The sequence below is a fragment of the Chiloscyllium plagiosum genome, unplaced genomic scaffold (genome assembly GCF_037043375.1).
Source record: "Chiloscyllium plagiosum isolate Xiang-an unplaced genomic scaffold, Cpla_swu_hap1 HiC_scaffold_53X, whole genome shotgun sequence".
Taxonomy (NCBI): domain Eukaryota; kingdom Metazoa; phylum Chordata; class Chondrichthyes; order Orectolobiformes; family Hemiscylliidae; genus Chiloscyllium; species Chiloscyllium plagiosum.
In genome coordinates this window covers 24958389-24980200 of record NW_028270191.1, presented here as the reverse complement: position 1 = coordinate 24980200, position 21812 = coordinate 24958389, and the positions used below count along the sequence as shown (strand labels likewise).

The window sequence follows — 21812 nt, the reverse complement described above, 5'->3', positions numbered from 1 at the left end:
TCACAAGGACATTGCCAGGGTTGGAGGGTTTGAGCTATAGAAAGAGGCTGAATAGGTTTTCCCTGGAGCGTCGGAGGCGGAGGGGTGACCTTATCAAGGTTTAAAAAATCATGAGGGACATGGATAAGATAAATAGACAGGGTCTTTTCCCTGGGGTGGGGGAGTCCACAACCAGAGAGCATAGGTTTATGATGAGTGGGGAAAGAGTGGGGGACCCAAGGGGCAACTTTGTTCAGGCGGAGGGTGTTGCGAAATGGGACTAGGTTAGGTTAGGATATCTGCTCAGCATGGACGATTTGGACCGAAGGGTTTGTTTCTGTGCTGTATATCTCTATGACTGAAGAATTCCAAAGTGCAGAGGGATATTCTAGTGCAGGAGTTATACAAGTTACTATGCAGGTACAACCAGTGATTCAGTATGGAATACTTGCTTTTATTAAGTGAGAAATTAAGCATAAAAATGAGGATGTTATGCTTGCTTAGTCTTGGCGAGACCACATTTTTGAATACGGTGTGCAATTGGTCTCCTTATTGAAGGAAGGGTGTAAATGTGTTGAAGGCAGATAAGATGATGTTTATTAGATTAATACCTGGAATGAGTGCATTATCTTGTGAGGAAACATTAACATGTGATTTCAAATAAACCTGTTGGACTATAACCTGGTGTAGTGTGACTTCTGACTTGGTCCTGACATGGTAGGTGTGGGAAAGATGTTTCCTCTTGTGGCCGAATCCAGAATTAGGAAGCCCTGTTTTAAGTAGAAGTCACCCTTTTAGGACAGAGATGAGGAGAATTTTTTTTCCTCAAGGGATATGCAACTTTGGAATCAGTCTCAGAAGGCAGAGGGGAAGTCATTGAATATTTTTAAAGGTGGAGGTAAAATACCTCTACACCCCACCGCCTAACAAGAATCTAGGTTTATCAGGGATAGATGATATTTTGTAATTCAAAACATACAAGTAGGTCAGTCATGATCTTACTGCATGGTGAAGCTGCCTGGAAGGGCTGAATGACCTACTTCTGGTCCCAGTTTACCTGTTTGTATGACATTACAGTCTGCATTTGGAGAATAAGATGGAAACACTTGGCAACTCTTTAAAGGAAGCAAATCAGAGGACCGTCCTCAACTATGAATGGAAAATAGAGAAAATCATATCGAGAGCACTATTTTATGTGATTGTCACAGGTTGGACTTTTACCCAGCATTGTTGCATCTACAATCAGAATCCCTTATTAACCAAAACCTGTATTTTTATTCCCTGCAGTGGATACAGGTTGAAGAATTGACCTGTATGTTTTCCCATCAGTAAATTGAAAAGGCTAAAGAATGCTTTAGATTTTCTTCATTGAAAGCAGGTCCAAATCCAGGTTTTCCTTGTGGTATAACTAGGAGAGCTGTTCTGATAGTGGGAGTCTGGCTCCTTACCAAGGTTGAATAATCCTGATGCATAGCCATCTAGAACACCATGAGGGCAGCCAGGATGATAGCCACACTGATTCTAGGGCTGAAAGGCAGTACTAGAGCAGAGGTATATCTGTAACCCTCCTGGTTTCTACAACACAGTATCAAACTGCCAGTGCAGTCACTTATTTCGTGAACCCAATCAATGAGGACATGTCAGTTTATTAACTACCTCAATTCAAAGTTTGTGCGAAGATTTGTAGCTCGGGTGCTCGTTGTTGGTGGTTCTGTTCGCCGAGCTGGGAATTTGTGTTGCAGACGTTTCGTCCCGTGTCTAGGTGACACCCTCAGTGCTTGGGAGCCTCCTGTGAAGCGCTTCTGTGATCTTTCCTCCGGCATTTGTAGTGCAGTTTCAAATGCCAGAGGAAAAATCACAGAAGCGCTTCACAGGAGGCTCCCAAGCACTGAGGGTGTCACCTAGACAGGGGACGAAACCTCTGCAACACAAATTCCCAGCTCGGCGAACAGAACCACAACAACTACCTCAATCTCCAACTTATTTACTCTTTTGAGTTTACCAGTTACACAGCTGCTCTTGGATCTTGGTACATCACAGAAGAACATTCCAGTATGTTTTACCCTTGGTATCAAGATGCAGCAGGATAATCGCTGCCGGATTTGAAGGCTCCGTGAAATCTCCTCGTGTTCAGTAAAGTGCTTATTCTGTTTTTCATGTCAAAGACCATTGGTAAATAAAATGGCTTCCAGAAAAGGAGCATAACTGTTGAACAGAGGGCTTGTTAGTGATTTCAAGGTGGTAGTTGGGAGGTACTTTAATGAGTTTTTATTGGCACCAGCCCTATATTCTTGAAAAACTTTGCCCCACATTGCTACTGAAGAAACGGTTAAGAGACTGAATCAAATTGACTGTGCCTTTTTCTATTAATCAAGGTGTGGTATCCAAGACTGATATTGTTCTGTCCACAGGCATATTGATGCTTTTAACTGCCATACTAATTATCCTGATAGCGCTATATAAATTATTAGATTGAAAAATGTTCAGGATCCTACTGGTTGACCCTACACCATCCAAGTGGGTGCACTAGACAATGATAGTGGAGTTGTTGACAAATCATGGCAATTGATTTTCTTAGGTCTACAACAGACCAAGGTGACAGGAGGCAAGGAAAGCCCCGTTATTAGAGCGCTTTGGGAACAATAGGTCCAAAGTCACCTCTTCTTCCAAAGCACAATACATTGCTCACAGGTCCTATTGCAAATAACTTTCATACTGTATCGCAAAATGTTTTTTCTGAAAAATTAATGATAAAGAAAATACAACGTCTTGAAGGAGTTATCAGTCTGTAACGTAAGCACAAGAGTTATCAACAAACACATCGACTTGGACCCTATGTACCACCCTCTGAGAAAAAGAACAAGAAATGACATCACCAACCCAAGGAAACCTAAACACATATAGAAAGTGGGTCATAATACCAGTGCTTCACCAGAGGCTCACTGATGTTACCTAGTATGGTGATGAAACGTCTGAAAACGAACCTTCCAGCTCAGCGAGCAAACCTACATCCAGAATCTCAGATTTCCACTAAAACACAAAACTCAAAGATCACAACAATTGGACCACAGAGAGCTGGATTTATAATAATTATTAAGAATAATATGTACAGTATTGCGTAGTGGCAGAAAGCCTCAACTTTGGCATAGTTTTAAAAATAGTCTTTTTAAAAAATGGAAAATTGAATGAATTTAACAGTTTTTTTTACAATTACAAAAGCATACAGTTAACTACAGGAATGTAGAGTTTGGAACGGAATGGTTAAAATACAAACTAAATACTTCATATGTAATACATACCAGAAAGACAAAATAAAATGGCGACCTTGTGGATTTGTACAGGAATGCATGGATTATTTGAAGTCTATTTTCCCCCAGGTCCACAGCTCACTTTTTAAATAATAACTACTGATGGGTAGACTTACTGAAATCCAGTATTAAAAACATACATTCTGAGTCTATACCTTAGCTTTGACTATTACATTGCACCTTTGTATCAGATGGTCTTCCAGATGATGCTACAGGCTAAACAATAATGTAAAGTCATTCAATCTATCACATCACTGGAACAATCCAAGAATACATGGGGGAAGCAGCATAAATTGTAAACTATAACTGACGGTACAAATCAAGTGTAATTTTAAAAAAGCTCGCTGTTGGGGTTATTTTATTAGAAAAATGGAAGACCATTGAATTAGCTCGAAACAACAAGACACGCCTTGCTTTAAATAATTTTGTAGTCTTTGGACAGCAACGTTTAAAAACATAATGTTTTAAAAATTCAATAAATAAAGCTGTTCTCACATCAGGTTTGTGACACACATCAGTGAACGAGCAGATAAGACATTGATTCCTCACCTTCAGGCTCAACTTCCACCTCATGAGGCAAGTCAGTAATGAGAGAGGTTTAAGCTTGCTGATGTACACTCAAATCATTCCAAAGGTGCTGATTTTTCCATTGCTCAATGGGACATGTTGGATCAGCCTGACTATGTCTCTAATAATGTGACCTGAATTTAAAGACAGTGTCAATTTAGGGTGGGATGTTAGCCTGTCTGGCATGTGAGCAGAGTACTGTAATATAGCAAGACACACACACCTGGATTTTAATCCTGAAGCTGATGGCTTAAAGGAATTTCCTCACTCACCAGACTCACCTTGGTAAGAATTGCCCTGAAACATGTAATTTTCACTCTGAGGGTTGGAGGATTTGGACCCACTGACCCTGAAAGCTATGAAATATTGTTCTGATTAACAAAATTAAAAAGACAAGTCTAAAGGCATAGTGTTGTAACACATGGAGCATTTACAATAAGGCAGATGAATTAAATAAATGGTTAATGATATTGTTACGATTACAGAGATGTGGCTGCAGGGCGACCAAGGGTGGGAACTGAACATCCAGGCATATTTGGAAAGGAGAGACAAAAAGGGAAAGCAAGTGAAATAACATTGTTGGTAAAGGAGGAAATCAAAGCAATAGTGAGGAAAGATATTTTCTTGGATAACCATGATGTGGAACCTGTATGGATGGAGATCACAAACACCAAGGGGCATAAAACATTATTGGGGCTGAGTGGAGACGTAAGGAAAGGCATTAAATCAGAAATGCACGCAGTAAGAGTACAACTATAATCGTGGTGACTTTTTTGTTGTGATGGGTCCTTTTGGGAACAGCAACCATAATATGAACAAATTCTTCATTAAGGTGAAGAATTAAGTCGTTGAATCTAAAGAGAGTTAAATCTGAATCTAAATAAAGGGAACTATGAGGGTCCGAGGCAAGAATTGGCTGGGATAGAACAGGGAACCTTACTCAACAGGTTGACAGTGGTTAGACAATGGTTCATATTATAGCATGTGTGCATGAATTATAACAATATTCATTCCTATCTGGTGCAAAAGTAAAAGAGGATAGGTGGCTCAACACGGCTTACTGTAGATCCAAATAGTCAACAGATAAAAGTGCCAGAAAAAGCAGCAAGCCTGAGGAATGGAAGCATTTTAGAATTCAGCAAAAGAGGTTTGATCAAGAGGGTGAGAATAGGGTACGAGAGTAAAATTAGAAGGAACATCAAAACTGATCACAAAAGCTTCTATAAATATGTGAAGAGAAAAAGGTTAGTGAAGACAAAATGTGGGATCCTTATTTCAAATGTGGGGAAAATTATAATAGGGAACAAAGAATGTTAGAGTCTTTGGAAAGGGAGCAGTGAAGATTCATTAATATTATACAAGGAATTAGATGCAGCAGTGAAGGACAGCCTGATATATTGTACCCCCTCCCCTCCCATTTGGAACAGAGTTAAGAAGGGAATCTGACAAAAGCATCTAAATTATGAAAGGATTAATAACAAAAGACTGTTTCTGCAGACTGCTGATTCAGGAAAATGAAATGGGGCCATACACAATTGGTTATCATCAAAATAAAAGGGATAAAATCTATCCCAAATTACAAGGTGTAATGTATTACCAGAAGTGGCTGTTGAGGCAAGGGGCTGTACCATCTTGAGGTGAAATCAAAAGTTTTGGGGAGAAAAATGAAATGAATGGGCAAGTGGAAAGAGGAAATGGGCAAGAGCAGATTAATCTAGTTAATAAGGTATTGCTAGGTACAGCAGGCAGACTGGCCTCCTTTATGCTGTAATTGGTTTAGAAAATGGGGAACTATAAACAAACCAAGAACTAAGCATCGAAGGCACACATTTGAATTGAATGCAAAGCTGATTTTTGTTTTAAACATAAGATTTTCTCACCTATTCTGCAAAATGATCACACAACCAACTGTAACATTAAATTATATCTGAAATGCCTTATATTTACATGCAAATCTTTGCCTCCGGACCTTCAGTTCAAGACTGTAGCCTATTTCATTGAAAAGGCCAAAAATACCTTCCAGCAAATTGTTGTAAAATCAGTGATACTGGAACTGCAACTTTACATTGCAAAGCACAGCTCTGGTACTGCCAAATACAACTAAAAACGGAGTTTGCCTTAAAATTGTTTTATGGTAGTATCTAGAGTTTATTGGTAATCATGGACACTAGTGAGAGCTGGTGGGATTAGTCCCACTGAAGAGAGTTTGGTTTTGAAAACTGCACCCAAATAGTGAATTTCTCTTCTACCTTAGGTTTCACTCCCCCACAATTCCCTGAGGTACCAGCCACATTCTGGTCTACTACCCCAGTGAGCCCAAGCAGCAAGGACCCACTCAACACCCAAGTGAGAGAGATGCTCTTTTCAGTTGAGTCAATTGGACAGAGGATGGGAACCAGCTAGCAGAGATGAACTGCATCTATCACTGGGAGAGATGGTGAACTAAGGGTTTGACCCAAGAACTGTATCAGAGCATTTGGGGATACTGGGCTTAAGTGCAAATGCTCCTAAAGTATATATATTAAATAAAACAATTGACAATATCAGAGGGCTTAATTCATTGGCTAGCCGAACAATAAAAGAGTTAATTCTGTAGTTTGTATTCAGTTCCCTTACTTCCAACAGGAGATACGGTTCCAGTTAACAAAGGAAGAAAAAAAATACACAGAATTCGAGTCCATAATTCCCAGATCAGAACAGAGGTAAGAACAATTTCTAATTGGATATCTCCTTCTCAATTCATAGAATCAGGAAAAATAACAGCCCGAGTGCTGATCAAAAGTCAGAGTTCAAATTCCATCCAACCTGGGTGCATGATGAACCTTTTAGATGCTAAGTAAATGCTGACTCAAGAACAGTGGTAAAACACAGTCAGGTCTGTGTGGATTACATATTCTCCTCACTCAGACTTCCAAACACCCCAATCTGCTCCATCCAATCCCTTGCAATGCAATGAGTCTGACAAGTAGTGAAAAAGTCTGACTTAAGGGGAGGAAACTTTGCCCTTACATCTGCTTCTCAACAGACTTTGTAGGTCTAATTGCTAGTTCCATTGAATATGCTTCAGTATTCTCATTAGGATTTCCAAATATATCAAGGAATTTAGCAATATTCAGAGAGCTAAACACCTGGAAATGCTCAGAAGGACCTCAAAATGGGTTTGAAATCAATGTAAGAGAAAGATAACATTCCAACAATAGCGGCCATTTTACTTTGGCAAGAACAGATGCCAAAGTTTCTTTGGAAACATCACAGAAGGTCAAGTTAACTGTACAAGACATAGGAGGAATAATGGAAAAATACATTAATTTAATGTAAGACTACAAAATAGAAAGAACTCCATAGTTAATGTGCCCAGGTAATACTGCCGTAACAAGGCGTTCAAATTTCACAGGCTGCCCTAATTTGGTGAGACAGCCAATAGTTCTGTGTTTTCTATCCTACTGAGAAACATGCTTCCTCCCAGCTTTGATGGAGCATCAGGATCTCAAACACGTAGTTGTATCATTTTATCCATTAAGTGGTGAGTAGTTTTTGTGGATTGATTTTAAAAGAAAACATATTTCCCTGCAGAAACAGAAAGGGAATGTGCACTCTCCCTCATGTTTCCTATCCACACCATGCCAATTTTTTGTGGATTACAAAGGTACATGTGCAGGAAGTTCACCATTTCAGGGAGTTGATGTGCGGTGACAAAAGAAAGTGCATCCCGAGATGCTTCGAGGGAACAGTTTTTGATAACACTGTCAATTTGGTTGCAGTTGCCCTCTCCTTCTCCCCTCCCCGCACCCAACTCTTTTCTTCAGAGGTGTTTCCATCCATGTCGTATCACCGCGTCTGCACGTCGGAATGGTTGACTTCTAAGATCTGTGAGAAACAAACAAAAAAAATGGCAATTGGCACCAACTCCTTCACTCTGCTAGTTGGGCAACAAAGAGGCAATCAAGCAACAAGGCAAAGCAGCTCTGCAGTGAAGCAATTCCGAAACAACAAGATGTCGAGTTACATCTAATCAAAATGATGGCAAGCCACTGGGATTGTTGTGCATATACATGCACACATGCATTGATCCAGTACTTACACAGGCAGTACAGAGCTTGAGTATTGCTGAAAAAGAGACACATTTTGTCAAATCTTTTCCTCTTGTGCTGATCAGCACAATTTGCAAAAAACCATCATAGAGGCAAAGTATTTATATTGTAACAGAGGAGAGTTTGACTGGCAAGTAGACTCTTATTGAAGCGGTATTACCATGTAGAATGCACCAATTAATGATTGTCATCATTAAATACAAGATAAAACATGTCTTTTTCAGCAATAATCGACAGTGTTGGAAAATGTAGCATTATTTTCAAAAGGGACTCAAAATCAGTCTCAGTATTGTAGAAATTGGATGGAGTCTAATACTCCCCTGGGATTCTTTTTCCATGCATTCTCTTTCTGGGGAATTTACATGGTCAACAACACTCTCGAATGAAGAGCTGACACCACCAGTCCTTTCCTGCCAAAATTCTCTCCCCTCTTCTGTAAGAATACAATGGTACCAAAGCTCAGTTGCCTGTTTTCTACAACTTACTTTTGTCGACTTTTGATCACCTCTTCCCCTTTGCCTGTTGCTGACAGATCCACAACTTCACACCCCTCTCACCAACATCACCCAGAGGGGAGAAGGGGGATATCACAGATATCTTAGGTTCCTTGGAGGCTGAGCTGACAGTTCACGTGAGCTTTGTTTGCATCACTTTTTCTGCTTGGGTAGGATTGAGCAACATGCATAAGACATCAGAAAGGTAACAAAGAGCAGAAGGGGAGCTTCAGATGGGAAGCTGCCAGGAACCCAGAAGTATATTACCAACAAGTTAAGATATGAACTGCAGGGAAAACAATATTAGGGGGAATTTTATTTTTCTGTTGATAGTACAAAAAAGAAAGACAGGGTTACACAGGGATGGGATTGCTTTGTGCACATGAACAACAGGAAGTCATTCAGCCCATTGTGCCATTTGATTGATTTCAGGGCTGATCTGTATCTCAGCTCAGTCTCCTCACCTTAGCTCCACATCCCTGCAGATTTACAGGAAGGTCTTTCCCTGACTTTTGATTACCTCAAGCCCTATTGACCAGGCCTTCTTTGAAACAGTTCAAGTACAAACATCTGTTTTCATGTATGACTGCCAAAGCATAGAATCATTGAATGGCTACAGCACAAGAGACCATTCCATCTATCATGTCCATGCTGGCTCTCTGAAGGAGTAATTCACGACAGCCGCTCCCCTGCCTTTTCCATTTCAGATAATGATTTAATACCTGCACTCAGGCAGCGCATCCCAAATCTTATTCGCTCACTGCATGGAAGTTTTATAGTGTCACCATTGCCTCTTTTGTCAATCTATGTCTTTCACTGATCTCTTTCCCATCTATTTTGTCCACACCCCTTAAGAATATGGACAATTCAATCGAATCTCATCTTAAACTTCTTGTCTCTGAAGGAGAATAGTCTCAACTTTTCCAATCTATCCATATAACCGATTATAGTTGCTCAGCCCTGAGACCACTCCCAGAGATCCTTTCTGCACACTCTTAAGTCCTTCACATCCTTCCTAAAGTGCAGTACCCAGAACTGGATGCAATACTCCAATTGAGACCAAACTAGTAAATAAACAATTGAATGGAAGAGGCTTTGGAGGTGCAGTGGTAGTATCCCTATCTCCCAGACAGAAGGCCTGGGTTCAGGTCCCATCTATTCCAGAGGAGTATTAGAAGACATCTTAATAGATTGATTAAAATGTCTACCAACCACCTAGGCAAGAGAGACAAAGGAAAAACCATTCCCATCATCTATTAAAAAAAAAGGAATTGACTGACAATCCAAATTATCCCATCATCCAATCAAGAGGCAGCCTTTGTAAACTCCTTTCTCAAAACCAAGGTTGAATAAGGATTAAGTTGCTGGTACTACCATCATCTAGGTGCAGATATGAGGATATCATGTTCCTGGGTCAACACATAAGAATTCCTGAAATACAGTATTGCCAAGTAGGGTTATTCCTCCAATGAGATGACAAGCCAGCTTTATCCCAAAGGGCACAGTGTGTAGCATCAGGTGGGTTCGATGTGTTGACTCAGTAGGAGGGACAATCTAACTGAACTCAACACAGAGTGCGAAAAAAACTGAACAAATGCTCATGACCACAGGACACACAAAAGTGCTTTGAATAGCTTACTTTTGGAGTCTGGCCAATGCATGAACCATCAATATTCAGGCAGCAAGTTCTCTCACACAGCAATGTGACATGATCAGATCCTCTGCTTTAGGGAAGTTGATGGAGGGACAAATAATGACCAAGACCCAGGGATATTTATCTACTGGTCATGGAAAGAGTGCTGTCAAATCTTATATCCATCTAAGAGGGCAGGCAATGCTTCACCTCCAACAATGCAGCACTGCCCTGGAGTGCCAGTCCAAACTATACGCTCAAGTTCCTGGACTGGGATTTGAACCTGCAACATTCTTAGGCAAGATTGCTACCAACCGAGCCACAGTTGAATACCAGAAGGCAAGAAAGAGCTAAAAAGAGAATCTGTAAGGATTTCCACTCTCAATGACCAATGCTTTGATGCCCTCCATAGTCAAATAGCTTGCTGACACTCAAACTCCATGGCACTCACAAGAAGAATGCCCACTTGGTTGAAGTGTCAGGAAACAGTTCCCCAGTAAGAGTCACTGCCTTCAGGAGAGCAGGAGAAAGACAAGTTGACTGATAATGGGTCACTGAAGCCAAGTAGGGATGTGAGGATGAGCACATACACTGGGAGAGTAAGTGATGGAAACATTCCAGAAATTTGATTGGAACAAGGGAATCAGTAGTCACATCATTGATTTCAGACAACTCTCAACTCCTTTTCCTTAAAATTGAAGTGAAACAGAGTCTGGAGCTAACACTTCTCCACAGACATTAAGAACTTAAACGTAAAAATCCTTTCACATAGGCCTGTGAAAACAAGGAGTTTCCCAACTGTCCTGTTTGAGCCCAAACTTGCCACTTGTTTAACAACTGTATTTGGGTGCCACATGTTTCAACATTCAAGCAGGACTCATTAAGAAAAGAAAAATATGAAAAAGTTGTTTATTTGTAATACTTTCTAAAAGCAGAATAGTCGACTGAGATTGAAGGCATTCTGAAGCTTTCCCTTTGCCCTTGACCCCCACGAAGACTCTTATTTAACGCTTTGATTTTCATCGTTAAAAATCATACAATACCAGATTATAGTCCAATGGGTTTATTTGGAAGCATAGCAAGAGCTAATACTTCCAAATAAACCTGTTGGACTATAATCTGGTGTTGTGCAATTTTTAACTTTGTCTACTCAAGTCTAACACCGGCTCCTCCACATCGTGATTTTCATAAGTGTTTAGCTTGGGTCTGCAGATATAAAGGGCTGGAGCTGGCAAGCCTTGCGAGCACACTAGTTTCACTGTCGCTGCGCGTTTGACAAACTCTTACCCGTGTTGGAGAATTTGGAAAATTACCGATCATACTCTTCCTTTTAGCTAAAGAAATGAAGGAAATGAAGATGAATGAATGATGATGAAAGAGGAGCAACAACTTTTGTAAAAAGGTTGGGTTTGTCACAGTCACCAGTTTTACCCGTAGCTAGAACTCCAGCAAAAAGAAACCGCATTGAGGAGAGAAAACAACCACAATCCTTTCAGAAATTAGAATCCCACAGTAGAAATGATAAGATGTCATTTAGGCAAACACACAATAAGTGCAAGGACAGCAGCAAAGGTGAATGAAAATGGCCATGGAAAAGAATGAATGGAAGAGCTTTGGAAAACATTGATCAGACACAAGAAATAACATAATTCTCTCGCTTGAAACTAAATTGGGACATTTGCCCTGTAGATTTCTGCCATCACCCTGTCCTATAGGTCGCCAAAGACAACTTGGCTGGCAAGGATTTGCTTGGCTATCATTATGCTCATTAGCAAAAGGTGCAAAGGAGCATTCACCAACTCTTTACCTAACCTCCAAGCTAGGCTCCCCATACATTGGTGTCTGGCTAAGCTGTTTCCTGGCTGGATATTCAGGTCTAAAGGAATCCCTGTCTCAACCAGCAAATTCGGGGTGTCCCCATGTTCTTCCATTGAAAGCAAGGAGCCAGCTTGTGGAACTCTATAGCAAGTGTATAAAAAAACACAGATACTGTATTTCATGAAGAAACCACCGTACCCCCCTCCACACACAAACACACACAGTAATTCAAATGGAAGGTGTAAAATGAATCATTTCCTTTCAACAAACAATAGAGACAAGAATGAAGAAACGGAATCATATAAACCTGTCATAGCTGTAGACTGTAGAGGGCACAAACATTAACAATTGGACTCTTCACACAATGACGTTTCACAGAAGAACCAGGACCCACGTTTAGCAGTTCGGGCTGTGAAGGGCACACTCTTCAACGCTGCAGAAAGAAGAATGTGCAATAGAGAGAGGGGAGAGAAAGAGCAGCAAGGGGTCAGGGAGGAACAAAGAAAAAGAAACCACATCAAGTCATACAATAGGGAGGAGCTTCAAAACGGTCACAACGCAAAAAGCAACACATGCAATTGAAATGGGAAACCCTTATCTGAATCTCCACAGCAGTCCCTTATTTCATGGACCACTGCACCATGACTGGAACAGTCTCTCTCCTTGGCATGGAACAGCAGCCTACAATGTTGCACTGGAAGAATCCATTGTTGATTCTGAGGGCTATCTTCCTTGAGGGCCAGTCTGAGCAATTCAGCCACATACCAGAACATAATGTGTTGGGGTGCAAGGCGAACTCTATGAATTCACAACCAAACTCGAGATTCCCATCACAGTCAGCTGCTGATCTGTAGCCAACATTTCCCCACAAGAAGAAACAAATTCCCAGCTTGTGGAAATTTTAATCAAATTGTTTCTCTCCCTCTATGGATAGTGGGGTTGATCTTGCTGCCAACCCCTTTTGCGTTTATTTAAAAATTGAAAATCAGAGGACATGAGAGGAGGTAAGGAGGGGTTTAAAAGCTAACTTTATACAGCATTATATTACAAACCAGGTGGCTTTAAATAGAAATACAAGCAGCAACATGCCTTTCTGGAGCCATGGATGTAAGGGAACCTGAGTTGCAAAGAACAAATCTTAAACCATGTCTTTTTTGAAGAAGCGACAAAGAAGATTGCTGGAGGCAGAGCAGTGGACATTGTCTATGTGGACTTCAGTAAGGTGTTCGACAAGGTTCCGCATAGTAAACTGGTTAGCAAAATTGTCTTGAAGGTAGGAGACAAGAGAGTTGTGGTGGAGGGTTGTTTTTCAGATTAGAGACCTGAGAGCAGCGGTATGTCACAAGGATCGGTGCTGAGTTCACTGCTTTTTGTCATTTTTATAAATGATTTGGATGTGAATATAGTTAGTATGTTCGCAGATGACACCAAAATTAGAGGTGTAGTGGACAGTGAAGAAGGTTACCTTCGAGTACAATAGGACCTTGATCAGATGGACCAATGAACCAATGAATGGCAGATGGAGTTTAATTTAGATAAATGTGAGATGTTGCATTTTGGAAAGGCAAATCAGGGCAGGACTTGTACACTTAATGGTAGGGTCCTGGGGAATGTTGCAAAGAGACCTTGGAATGCAGGCTCATAGTTCCTTCAAGGTGGAGTCCTAGGTACACAGGGCGGTGAAGAAAGCACTTAGTACGCTTGCCTTTATATTCGTCAGTATAGGAGTTGGAAGGTTATGTTGCAGCTGTACAAGACATTGGTTAGGTCACTTTTGGAATACTGCATTCAATTCTGGTCTCCATACTATAGAAAAGATGTTGTGAAACTTAAGAGTCATAGAGATGTACAGCACGGCAACAGACCTTTCGGTCCAACTCGTCCATGGCAACCAAATATCCTACATTAATCTAGTTCCATTTGCCAGCATTTGGTCCATATCCCTCGAAACCCTTCCTGTTCACCTACCCATCCAAATGAGTTTTAAATGTTGTCATTGTATCAGCCTTCACCACATCATCTGGTATTCTATACATGCACCATCTTCTGAGTGAAGAAATTGCCCCTTAGGTCCCTTTTAAATCTTTCCCTCTCACCTTAAACCTATGCCCTCTAGTTCTGGACTCCCCCACCCCAGGGAAGAGACTTTGTCTGTTTACCCTATCCATGCCCCTCATGATTTTACAAACCTCTATAAGGTCACCCCTCAGCCTCTGACGCTCCAGGGAAAACAGCTCCAGCCTATTCAGCCTCTCCCTATAACTTGAAAGGGTTCAGAAAAAATTTACAAGAATGTTGCCAGTTTGGAGGGTTTGTACTGTAAGGAAAAGTTGAATAGGCGGGGTCTATTTTCCCTGGAGTGTCGGAGGCTGAGGGATGACCTGATAGAGGTTTATAAAATCATGAAGGGCATGGATACGGTGAACAGCCAAGATCTATTCCCCAGGTAGGGGAGTCCAAAACTATAGGTCATAGATTTAAGATGAGAGGGGAAAGAGTTAAAAGAAACCTAACAAACCTTTTTCACGCAGAGAGTGGTGCATGTGTGGAAAGAGCTGCTGAAGCCAGTGGTGGAGGCTGGTACAACTACAACATTTAAAAGGCATCTGGATGGGTATATGAATAGGAAGGGTTTAAGAGGGATATGAGCCAAATGTTTGCAGATGAGACTAGATTAACTCAGGATATCTGGTCAGCATGAAAGAATTGGACCAATGGGTCTGTTTCCATTCTGTACATCTCAGACTATTACTCCCTTCTTCCGGAGACTTGCAGTCATGTCTGTGTTATCTCCAGCCAGTACACTCCTGGACAGCCTCTCGCCAGTACACTCCTGGACAGCCTCTCGCCTGCACCCTCTAAAACTCGACACTGTCCCCTCGCCTAACTCCCATTCACCATTACCAGGCCAAAATTGGCTCGCATTCCACCAACACTTTGATTTTAATGTCCTCATCCTGGTGTTCAAACCTCACCTTGGCCTCGCTATTTGCCAGCCCCGATCTCTACAATCTCCTCCAGCCAATAACCCTTCAAAGATACCCGCACTCTTCTAAACATGCATCCCCGGTTTTAATACTTGCAAGGCAGGCTGTGCCTTCAGCTACCTTGGCTCTCTTTACACCTCTCTGCTTCTCTCCTCTTTCATGATGCTCCTTGAAAAATCTCTCAGGCCAAGACTTTGGTGTAATACAAATGCAAGTTGCTGTTGTGGCAGTTACCAGAATCGAAACAGAAGTATAAAAGGAGAGAAAAAATGCATCTTGGTTACACATTTTAATTTTGCAGCATTTTGGTTCGACAAGTTAAGCTGCTGGTGCACTGGGCTACATTTTGGGAAAAGGCTTCCCAAAGTGGGGGTGAGGAGCTGAAATTTTGGAGTGGTAAGATCTGGGCGAGCAATGGCCAGCAGAGAGTTGTGATTGCTGTGCTCACAACAGGCCCTGCCTCAGCTACCATGCTGTTACCACTAGGCTGCAACTCCCCTGCACATCCCAATCTTAACTCCACCCAAGAACTCTTAAGTTCTCACTGAGGGACTGTAAGAAGTTTTGAGCATTAAGATGGGAAAACATTTGGGAAGCACCGATTTAGGCCTCGAGTGTGTGAAGAGTGTGGTTCATGTTATGAAACAGAGCAACCGTGTCCACTTCACAGAAACAAGCAGTCAGTCATCAAAATGGCAACATAGCAGGTGAAGTTAGAAAATGATTTGAAAATTTTTTTAGCAATGCAGAAGTAGAACATTGCAGACCTGAAAACAGAGAATGCTGGAGAAACTCAACAGCTGCCAGAGAAAGAGAATCCAAGTTGATACTTTGTCTCGAAAGACATTTTCTATCTTCACTGGGCAGCTTCTAGGTCTAACCACTTCATTGTTCGAGAAGTGAAGTGTACTGTACCAATTGCTCAGGAGCTATTTAATATGAGAAGTTCCGCTGATCAACTGAAATAAGACTTAAAGAAACTGCCCCCACCTTTCCTCTGCACCACCATCCCTTTCTTCACCAGCAGACTGTTCACTTTGAAATTACTTTACATATCAAACACCCAACATCAGGTAGCAATGCAGAGTGAGTATGGAAAAGAAAAGCAACAAGAATGCAGAGAGCTTGTGGGCTATTTTGTAGTCAGTGCAAAAAGAGAAAGCAGTCTTGGGGCATGGTGGGGGGTGGAGAAGGGAATGGAATGATTCTAAGAGTAGGAGTAGAGAACATTAAAACAACTAGCTCAAGTGATGAAAGCTTTTTGATCCGACGTTATTGCAATGGTGCATCAGCGGGAATTGAGCGAAGTCTCTCGGTCTTGATTTGGCACACAACAGTGAGAGTAAAAAGGAGGAAGGTGCAGCTTGACAGTACAATTTGCCAGAAAGTCAGAAACCTTGATTAATGTATCGGTGGCAGTTTTTGAATACCCAAACTGGATTGCATTCAATCTACTTGATCATTTAAAAAAGAAACTTTAAAACTGGTGTGTGTGCTGACATCCACACCACAAACATTCAAGAGTAGGTTAATAAAGGCTTGGCCTAAAGGTCAAACAGTAAAACAGGGCACTGGTTTGAGCAGAACCAAAGAGGAAGTCCCTCCCAAACAGATCTGTTAATCTTGGCATTCAACGGATCTAATTAGACCAAAGCTCTTGCAGTGAAAAAATTAAGGGCAATGGCTTAAACAGCAGTTCAAGGAACATCTCATAGCACAGCCGGTCACTAGAAGAGGCTCAGTTGTGCACAGAAACATGTTGTCCATCACATTTTACCTGCACTTGAAGAACCTATAAAAGAATTTTTAAAAAACACATCTATTGGAAACAAGTCTTCTGAACTGTCAGTGCAGACTTCAGACCTGAGTACCAAGGCAGCCCAACCCACCACAGAGTAGAGCCAGGACCTGCTGTCGGCCTTTACCTGTGATAATGTCTTCAATGGTCCCATCTTTGCCTTCGTACACTGGCCGGTGATCTTTGAGCTGCCGTCTTCGTAACTCAGCGATGAGTTCCTGCTGTTGTCGCTTATTCCTGTGACAGGGAGACTTTCAAAAAAAAAAAAGCCTTGATTGAGAAAGAGGACTGAAAAAACCATGAGGCTTTTTTCATAAATTTGCAGGTTGATGTCAAAAGTCCAACCACAATATCTGTTGAAGATGGGGCAGTGTTGAGAATGGTTCTTGGGGGGTAGAGAGGTATTTGCCCCACAGTGATGGGACAGTGTTGAGAGTGTTTCCTGTGGGTGAGGTATTTTCCCAGAGTGATGGGGCAGTGGTTCAGTGGGTGGTATGGTATTTAACTATGGATAATCAGGCAGTGTCAAGAGAACCAAGGGTCATTAGAGATAAGACAGAAAAGTGGAAATAAAGGTGATCAGATCAGCTGTGATCTCTCTGAATAGTAGAGCAGTCCCAATGGGCTGAACGGCCTACGTCTATTCCTACATTTATGATCACATTGTTGTCTATGGGATCTTGCTCTGTGTAATCGAGCTGCCATGTTTCCAACAGTGCCACTGATACTGAACATAACCCTTTTAGAAGCCAACAGTTGCACAAAGCAGCTTTCTGGTATGGGGCAGAAGGGCAGCTGAGAGCAGCCAGGAGTAAGATGGCCTAGCTGGCTTGTCCTGCTTCCTAAAGCCCATTGCTCAACTTCTCCACCACCTCCAGCCCTACCCTTTCTTTTTCCTAGACTTTTGTTGAGTACTGGCCCAGGGTCTAAGTTGAGACATTACTGGGTTCAGAAGCAGCTTCCAAAAGGTGAGGCAGTGAGATTGCAGTCTGTGTGTCACCTACCTTTTGGTCCTGTTGCAGCTTGGCTTCCTGTGCCAGCATCTTCTCTCTCAAAGCTTGCTCCTGCTTGCTTCGCAGCTCGTTTTCCTGTTCCGCTTCCTGGAGATGTCAGAAGACACATTGAGCATTTGTTTTCACATCACCTCCTCATACAATATGTCAGCCACTTTCCAAGGATTAATGGTGTGAAGGAACATGATCACCCGGTTCCTTTCCCTTCGGTGGGTAGTCTCATGAATTACCGTTGAACCATGAAGCACAAACTGGGCCCGTGTTGGGTCTTTAAATGTGGCAATCAGTTCCAAAACTCCCTTGCGCTTTCACCATAGCCCTGAAATGTTAGTGTCTTTCAAGTGTCTATCCAAATGAACCAACTTCCACTACCCTTTTGCTCTGTTCATGATCATCATAACTCATGGAGTAAAACGTATAAACACACTAATGTATAAAATCTCCCCTCTGGCCCTTTTTCTAATTATATAAAACTGTGCCCTTTTTGGTCACTGAACCTCCTGCCAGTACAGGCAACTTTATTTCAGTCTGTCATGAGATGTGTGCATTGCTGGCTGCCCCACTATTTGTCAGCCATCCCTTCTAGAACCGCTGCAGTCCATGTGCTGTAGGTAGACTCACAATGCCCTAAGGGAGGGAATTCCAGGATTTTGACCCAGTGACGCTGAAGGAACAGCAACATATTTCCGAGTCAGGATGGGGAGTGGCTTGGAGGGAAACTTGCAGGGGGTGGTATTCCCATGTATCTGCTGCCCTTGTCCTTCAAGATGGTGAAGGCCATGGATTTGGAAGCTGTTGTCTAAGGAGGCTTTGTAAGTAGCTGAAGTGCATCTTGTAGGTGGTACATACGGCTGATTCAGTGATGCAGGAACTGAATGTTGAAGGTGGTTGATGGGATGCTGATCAAGCCGACTACTCTGTCCTGGACGGTGTCGAGCTTCTTGAGTGTTGTTGGAGTTGCACCCATCCAGGCAAGTGGGCTGTATTCCATCACACTCCTCACTTGTACCTTGTAGATGGTGGATAGGCTTTTGGGAGTGAGGAGGTGAATTCCTCCCCACCTATCAAAACCCTTCATAACTTTAGAAATGGACAATAAATGCTTGGCCAGCCAGCAACACCCTCATCCCATGAAATAATAAAACAAAAACTCTTATCTCCCCTTAACTTTCTTGACTCAAAAGGGAATAGCCCAGCTTCCCCACATAACAACTCTCTCATGCCTGGAACCATTCTGGTAAATCCCCTCTGTAGCCTTTCCAAAGTCTTTGACATCCTTCCTGAAGTGTGGTGCCCAGAAGTGGACACAATATTCCAAGCTGGGGCCTACACACTTATATACATGAGTACACAGGATAAGTTCCATTCTGGGAGAGTGTATTGAACTACCAACATGCTATATCCATCAATCTGTCCTCACAATCCTTAGATTTAAAAGCATAACAGCTTGCAAGGCAACAACCTGCAGATATGTAGCACCTCAGTGTTAAAGTAGTCATCATTGTGCAGAAAAATCACAATGTTTGAAACAATCTCTCATTATTTACCATTTCAATACTATGGAAATTTTTATTGCATCTGCCTTTGAGCTTTCTCTTGTACAATGAAAATAGGCACCCTCTCTCAATTTACAGGCCATCATTCCTAGCATAATGCTATAGAATTTCTTGAATGCCTTTCCATGTCACTAATACTCATTTAGTATATTGCATACAGATTTTAATTGTGGCTTCACTAATGTCTCGCATATATTTGACAGAATCAAGGAATAAGTTCATAAGAATACAAATTAGGAACATGAGTAGGACGCTCAGTCCATTCTGCCATTCAATAAGATCATGGCCGGCCACATTGGGATTTAAACTCCACTTTCCTGTCTGCTCCTCCATTACCCTTGACTCTCACCAATCAAAGACCTCTGTCACACAGCCTTGAATATTTTCAATGATCCAGGATCCACTGCTCTCTGTGGCAGAAAATGCCAAACACAAGCAACCCTCAGGAGAGATTACAAAATGGGACTGCTTTAATTCTGAAACCGCGCCCCTCGGTTCTAGATTGCCTCACAAGGATAAACATCCTCCTCGTACCTACCCTGTCAAGACCCCCTCAGGATTTATGCTTTAAAAAGATCATTTCTGAGTGTTCGAAACTCTGAAGATTAAAGGCCCAACCCACTTAACCTTTCTGCATCACACAAACCAACTCATCATAGAAATCAGCCTCATGAACTTCTCTTGATCTGGTTCCAATGAAAGCCTACCCCTCCTTAAAAAAGGAGACCCAAACTGTACACCATACTCCAGGTATGAGCTAAACCAGAACTGCATATGGCATCCAACACCATACACCAGGTCATTTAATATTGAATTTACAATATAGCAACAGGCCATTCAGCCCAATAGATCCATATTAGTGTTTATGTTCCACACAATCCTCCTCCTATCTCTCATCGTCTGATCTTATCAGTGCATCCTTCCATTTCTTCCTCCCTCTCATACGTATCTAGTTTTCCTGTAAAAGTATTGATGTTCATTGCCTCAACCAGGGATAAAAATCAAAGGCCCGCTGCTCTTTGGGCCTGGGCTCCCAATCCCTGACCGGAGGTCAGCAAGTCCCCCCGCCTGCCCTTGGATAGTTTTGTGGGCCCTGGCTTCAACTGTTCCGAAGTAGCGAGTTCCACAAAGTGCATGACTCTCTGGGCAAAGTAGTTTCTCCTCAATCTTGTGTCGTTTCATTGCATGTTTTTCAATGTAAACGTTCAGTAATTTAGTTATGTAGTTGAACTTTGACCCGTTTCGAATCCATTCCTATATTTCTGACAGCATAATGAAGCACCTTATTTGGTATTGTTTTGAGCATAGAAACTGAAAAGAAATAACAAGCTGAAAATTCAGCTTTCCTTTCCCTCAAACTCAGTCAATGCTGCAGCTGTGTTTACTGAATGAAGGAGGTTTTCAATGCTTTTCTTAAACAGTATTTCAATTGTGAATGAGAACAAATGGCACGTGCCTCAAAAAAATAAACCCCAGACGCCAAACAGCCTGTTTGATTCCTCAACTCATGGACAAAACAGCTCAAAATTGCACTTTTTAGCAGACAAACTCAACAATGCAGTCTAGAATCCCCTTGACTCCATCTCAAAGCAGCCCCCAGCCTCTTATTGAAGAGCAGACAGAGACAAGGGAATGTCATTTAGTGACTTGGTCTGCACCTTCATTCAGTTAGGTCATAGCTAACCTACACCCCAACATGACTTATTTACCGTAGCTCCATGTCACCATATGCTCAGGCCCTGTAATAATCTATTAACCTCTAACCTAAAAGCTCCAGCTGAACCCAAACATTCAGAGCCTTTTAAAGAAGGGAATTCCAGATTTCCATGACCCTCTACATGAAAAAAAAGTTTCCTGATTTAACTCCCCAACAACAAAGACGCCTCCCTCGGTCTCAACTTATATAACTAGAGGAGGGATTTCATCTGAATCTTCCTCTGAGTATTGGAAATAATGCAGTCAGATTATCCCTCAAAGTTGTATTTCTTAATTTTAGAAACAGGCCTACATGTTCTGCTCTGGGTTGAGTCAGCTAACCCAGCCAGGACAGCAGTACAAGTGGAACTATTCAACAGAGCCAACCATCAGCCAGGATTTCCATTCCAAGAGATTGTCGGAGGGCATGTACATGTAGATTACAAGCGGAGGGTACCCCTGAAGCAGTCGGCAGTGAAATATCATATTGACATTTAGCAGCCACAGGAGAGAATTTCTGCCAAACTCAATGCAATGCCTGACTCAGCACTGTCACAATTGAGAGGAAGAATTTTGGGCGATGGGGCAGAAAAGAGACAGAGAAACACTTCAAGGACACTCAAACTTCAGAGTGAAAAAGAGAAAGAAAAAGTATTATTTAAATGGTGATGTATTACGAAGGGTGGGTGTACAGAGAGATCTAGGTGTCCTTATACACTAGACAATGAAAATAGTCAGGGAGCTGCAGGAAGCAATTAGGAAGGCAAATGGTATTTTGGCCTTCATTGCAAAGGATTGGAGTTCAGAAGTAGAAACGTCTCACTGTACCTATACACAGCCTTGGTGAGACCACACCCGGAGTATTATGTGCAG

General features: G+C 41.9%; 1 protein-coding gene across 5 annotated transcripts in view; it reads right to left on the bottom strand.

Annotated features, from left to right (window-relative positions):
* Positions 1 to 3039: 3039 nt before the first annotated feature.
* Positions 3040 to 21812, bottom strand: part of LOC122543283 (formin-like protein 3) — a 174794-nt gene continuing 156021 nt past the window's right edge. For 2 of the 5 annotated variants that reach the window (XM_087985579.1, XM_087985582.1), the window contains 4 exons: positions 17680 to 17775; positions 16803 to 16926; positions 12198 to 12323; positions 3040 to 7721 (listed from right to left, as the gene is read on the bottom strand). In XM_087985579.1, coding sequence (XP_087841705.1) covers positions 12232 to 12323; positions 16803 to 16926; positions 17680 to 17775 — 312 coding nt within the window. In that variant the 3' untranslated portion in view covers positions 3040 to 7721; positions 12198 to 12231. Of the gene's footprint in view, positions 7722 to 11359; positions 11407 to 12197; positions 12324 to 16802; positions 16927 to 17679; positions 17776 to 21812 lie in introns of all 5 variants that reach the window. The other 3 variants (XR_015755755.1, XM_087985580.1, XM_087985581.1) reach the window with 3 other exon arrangements.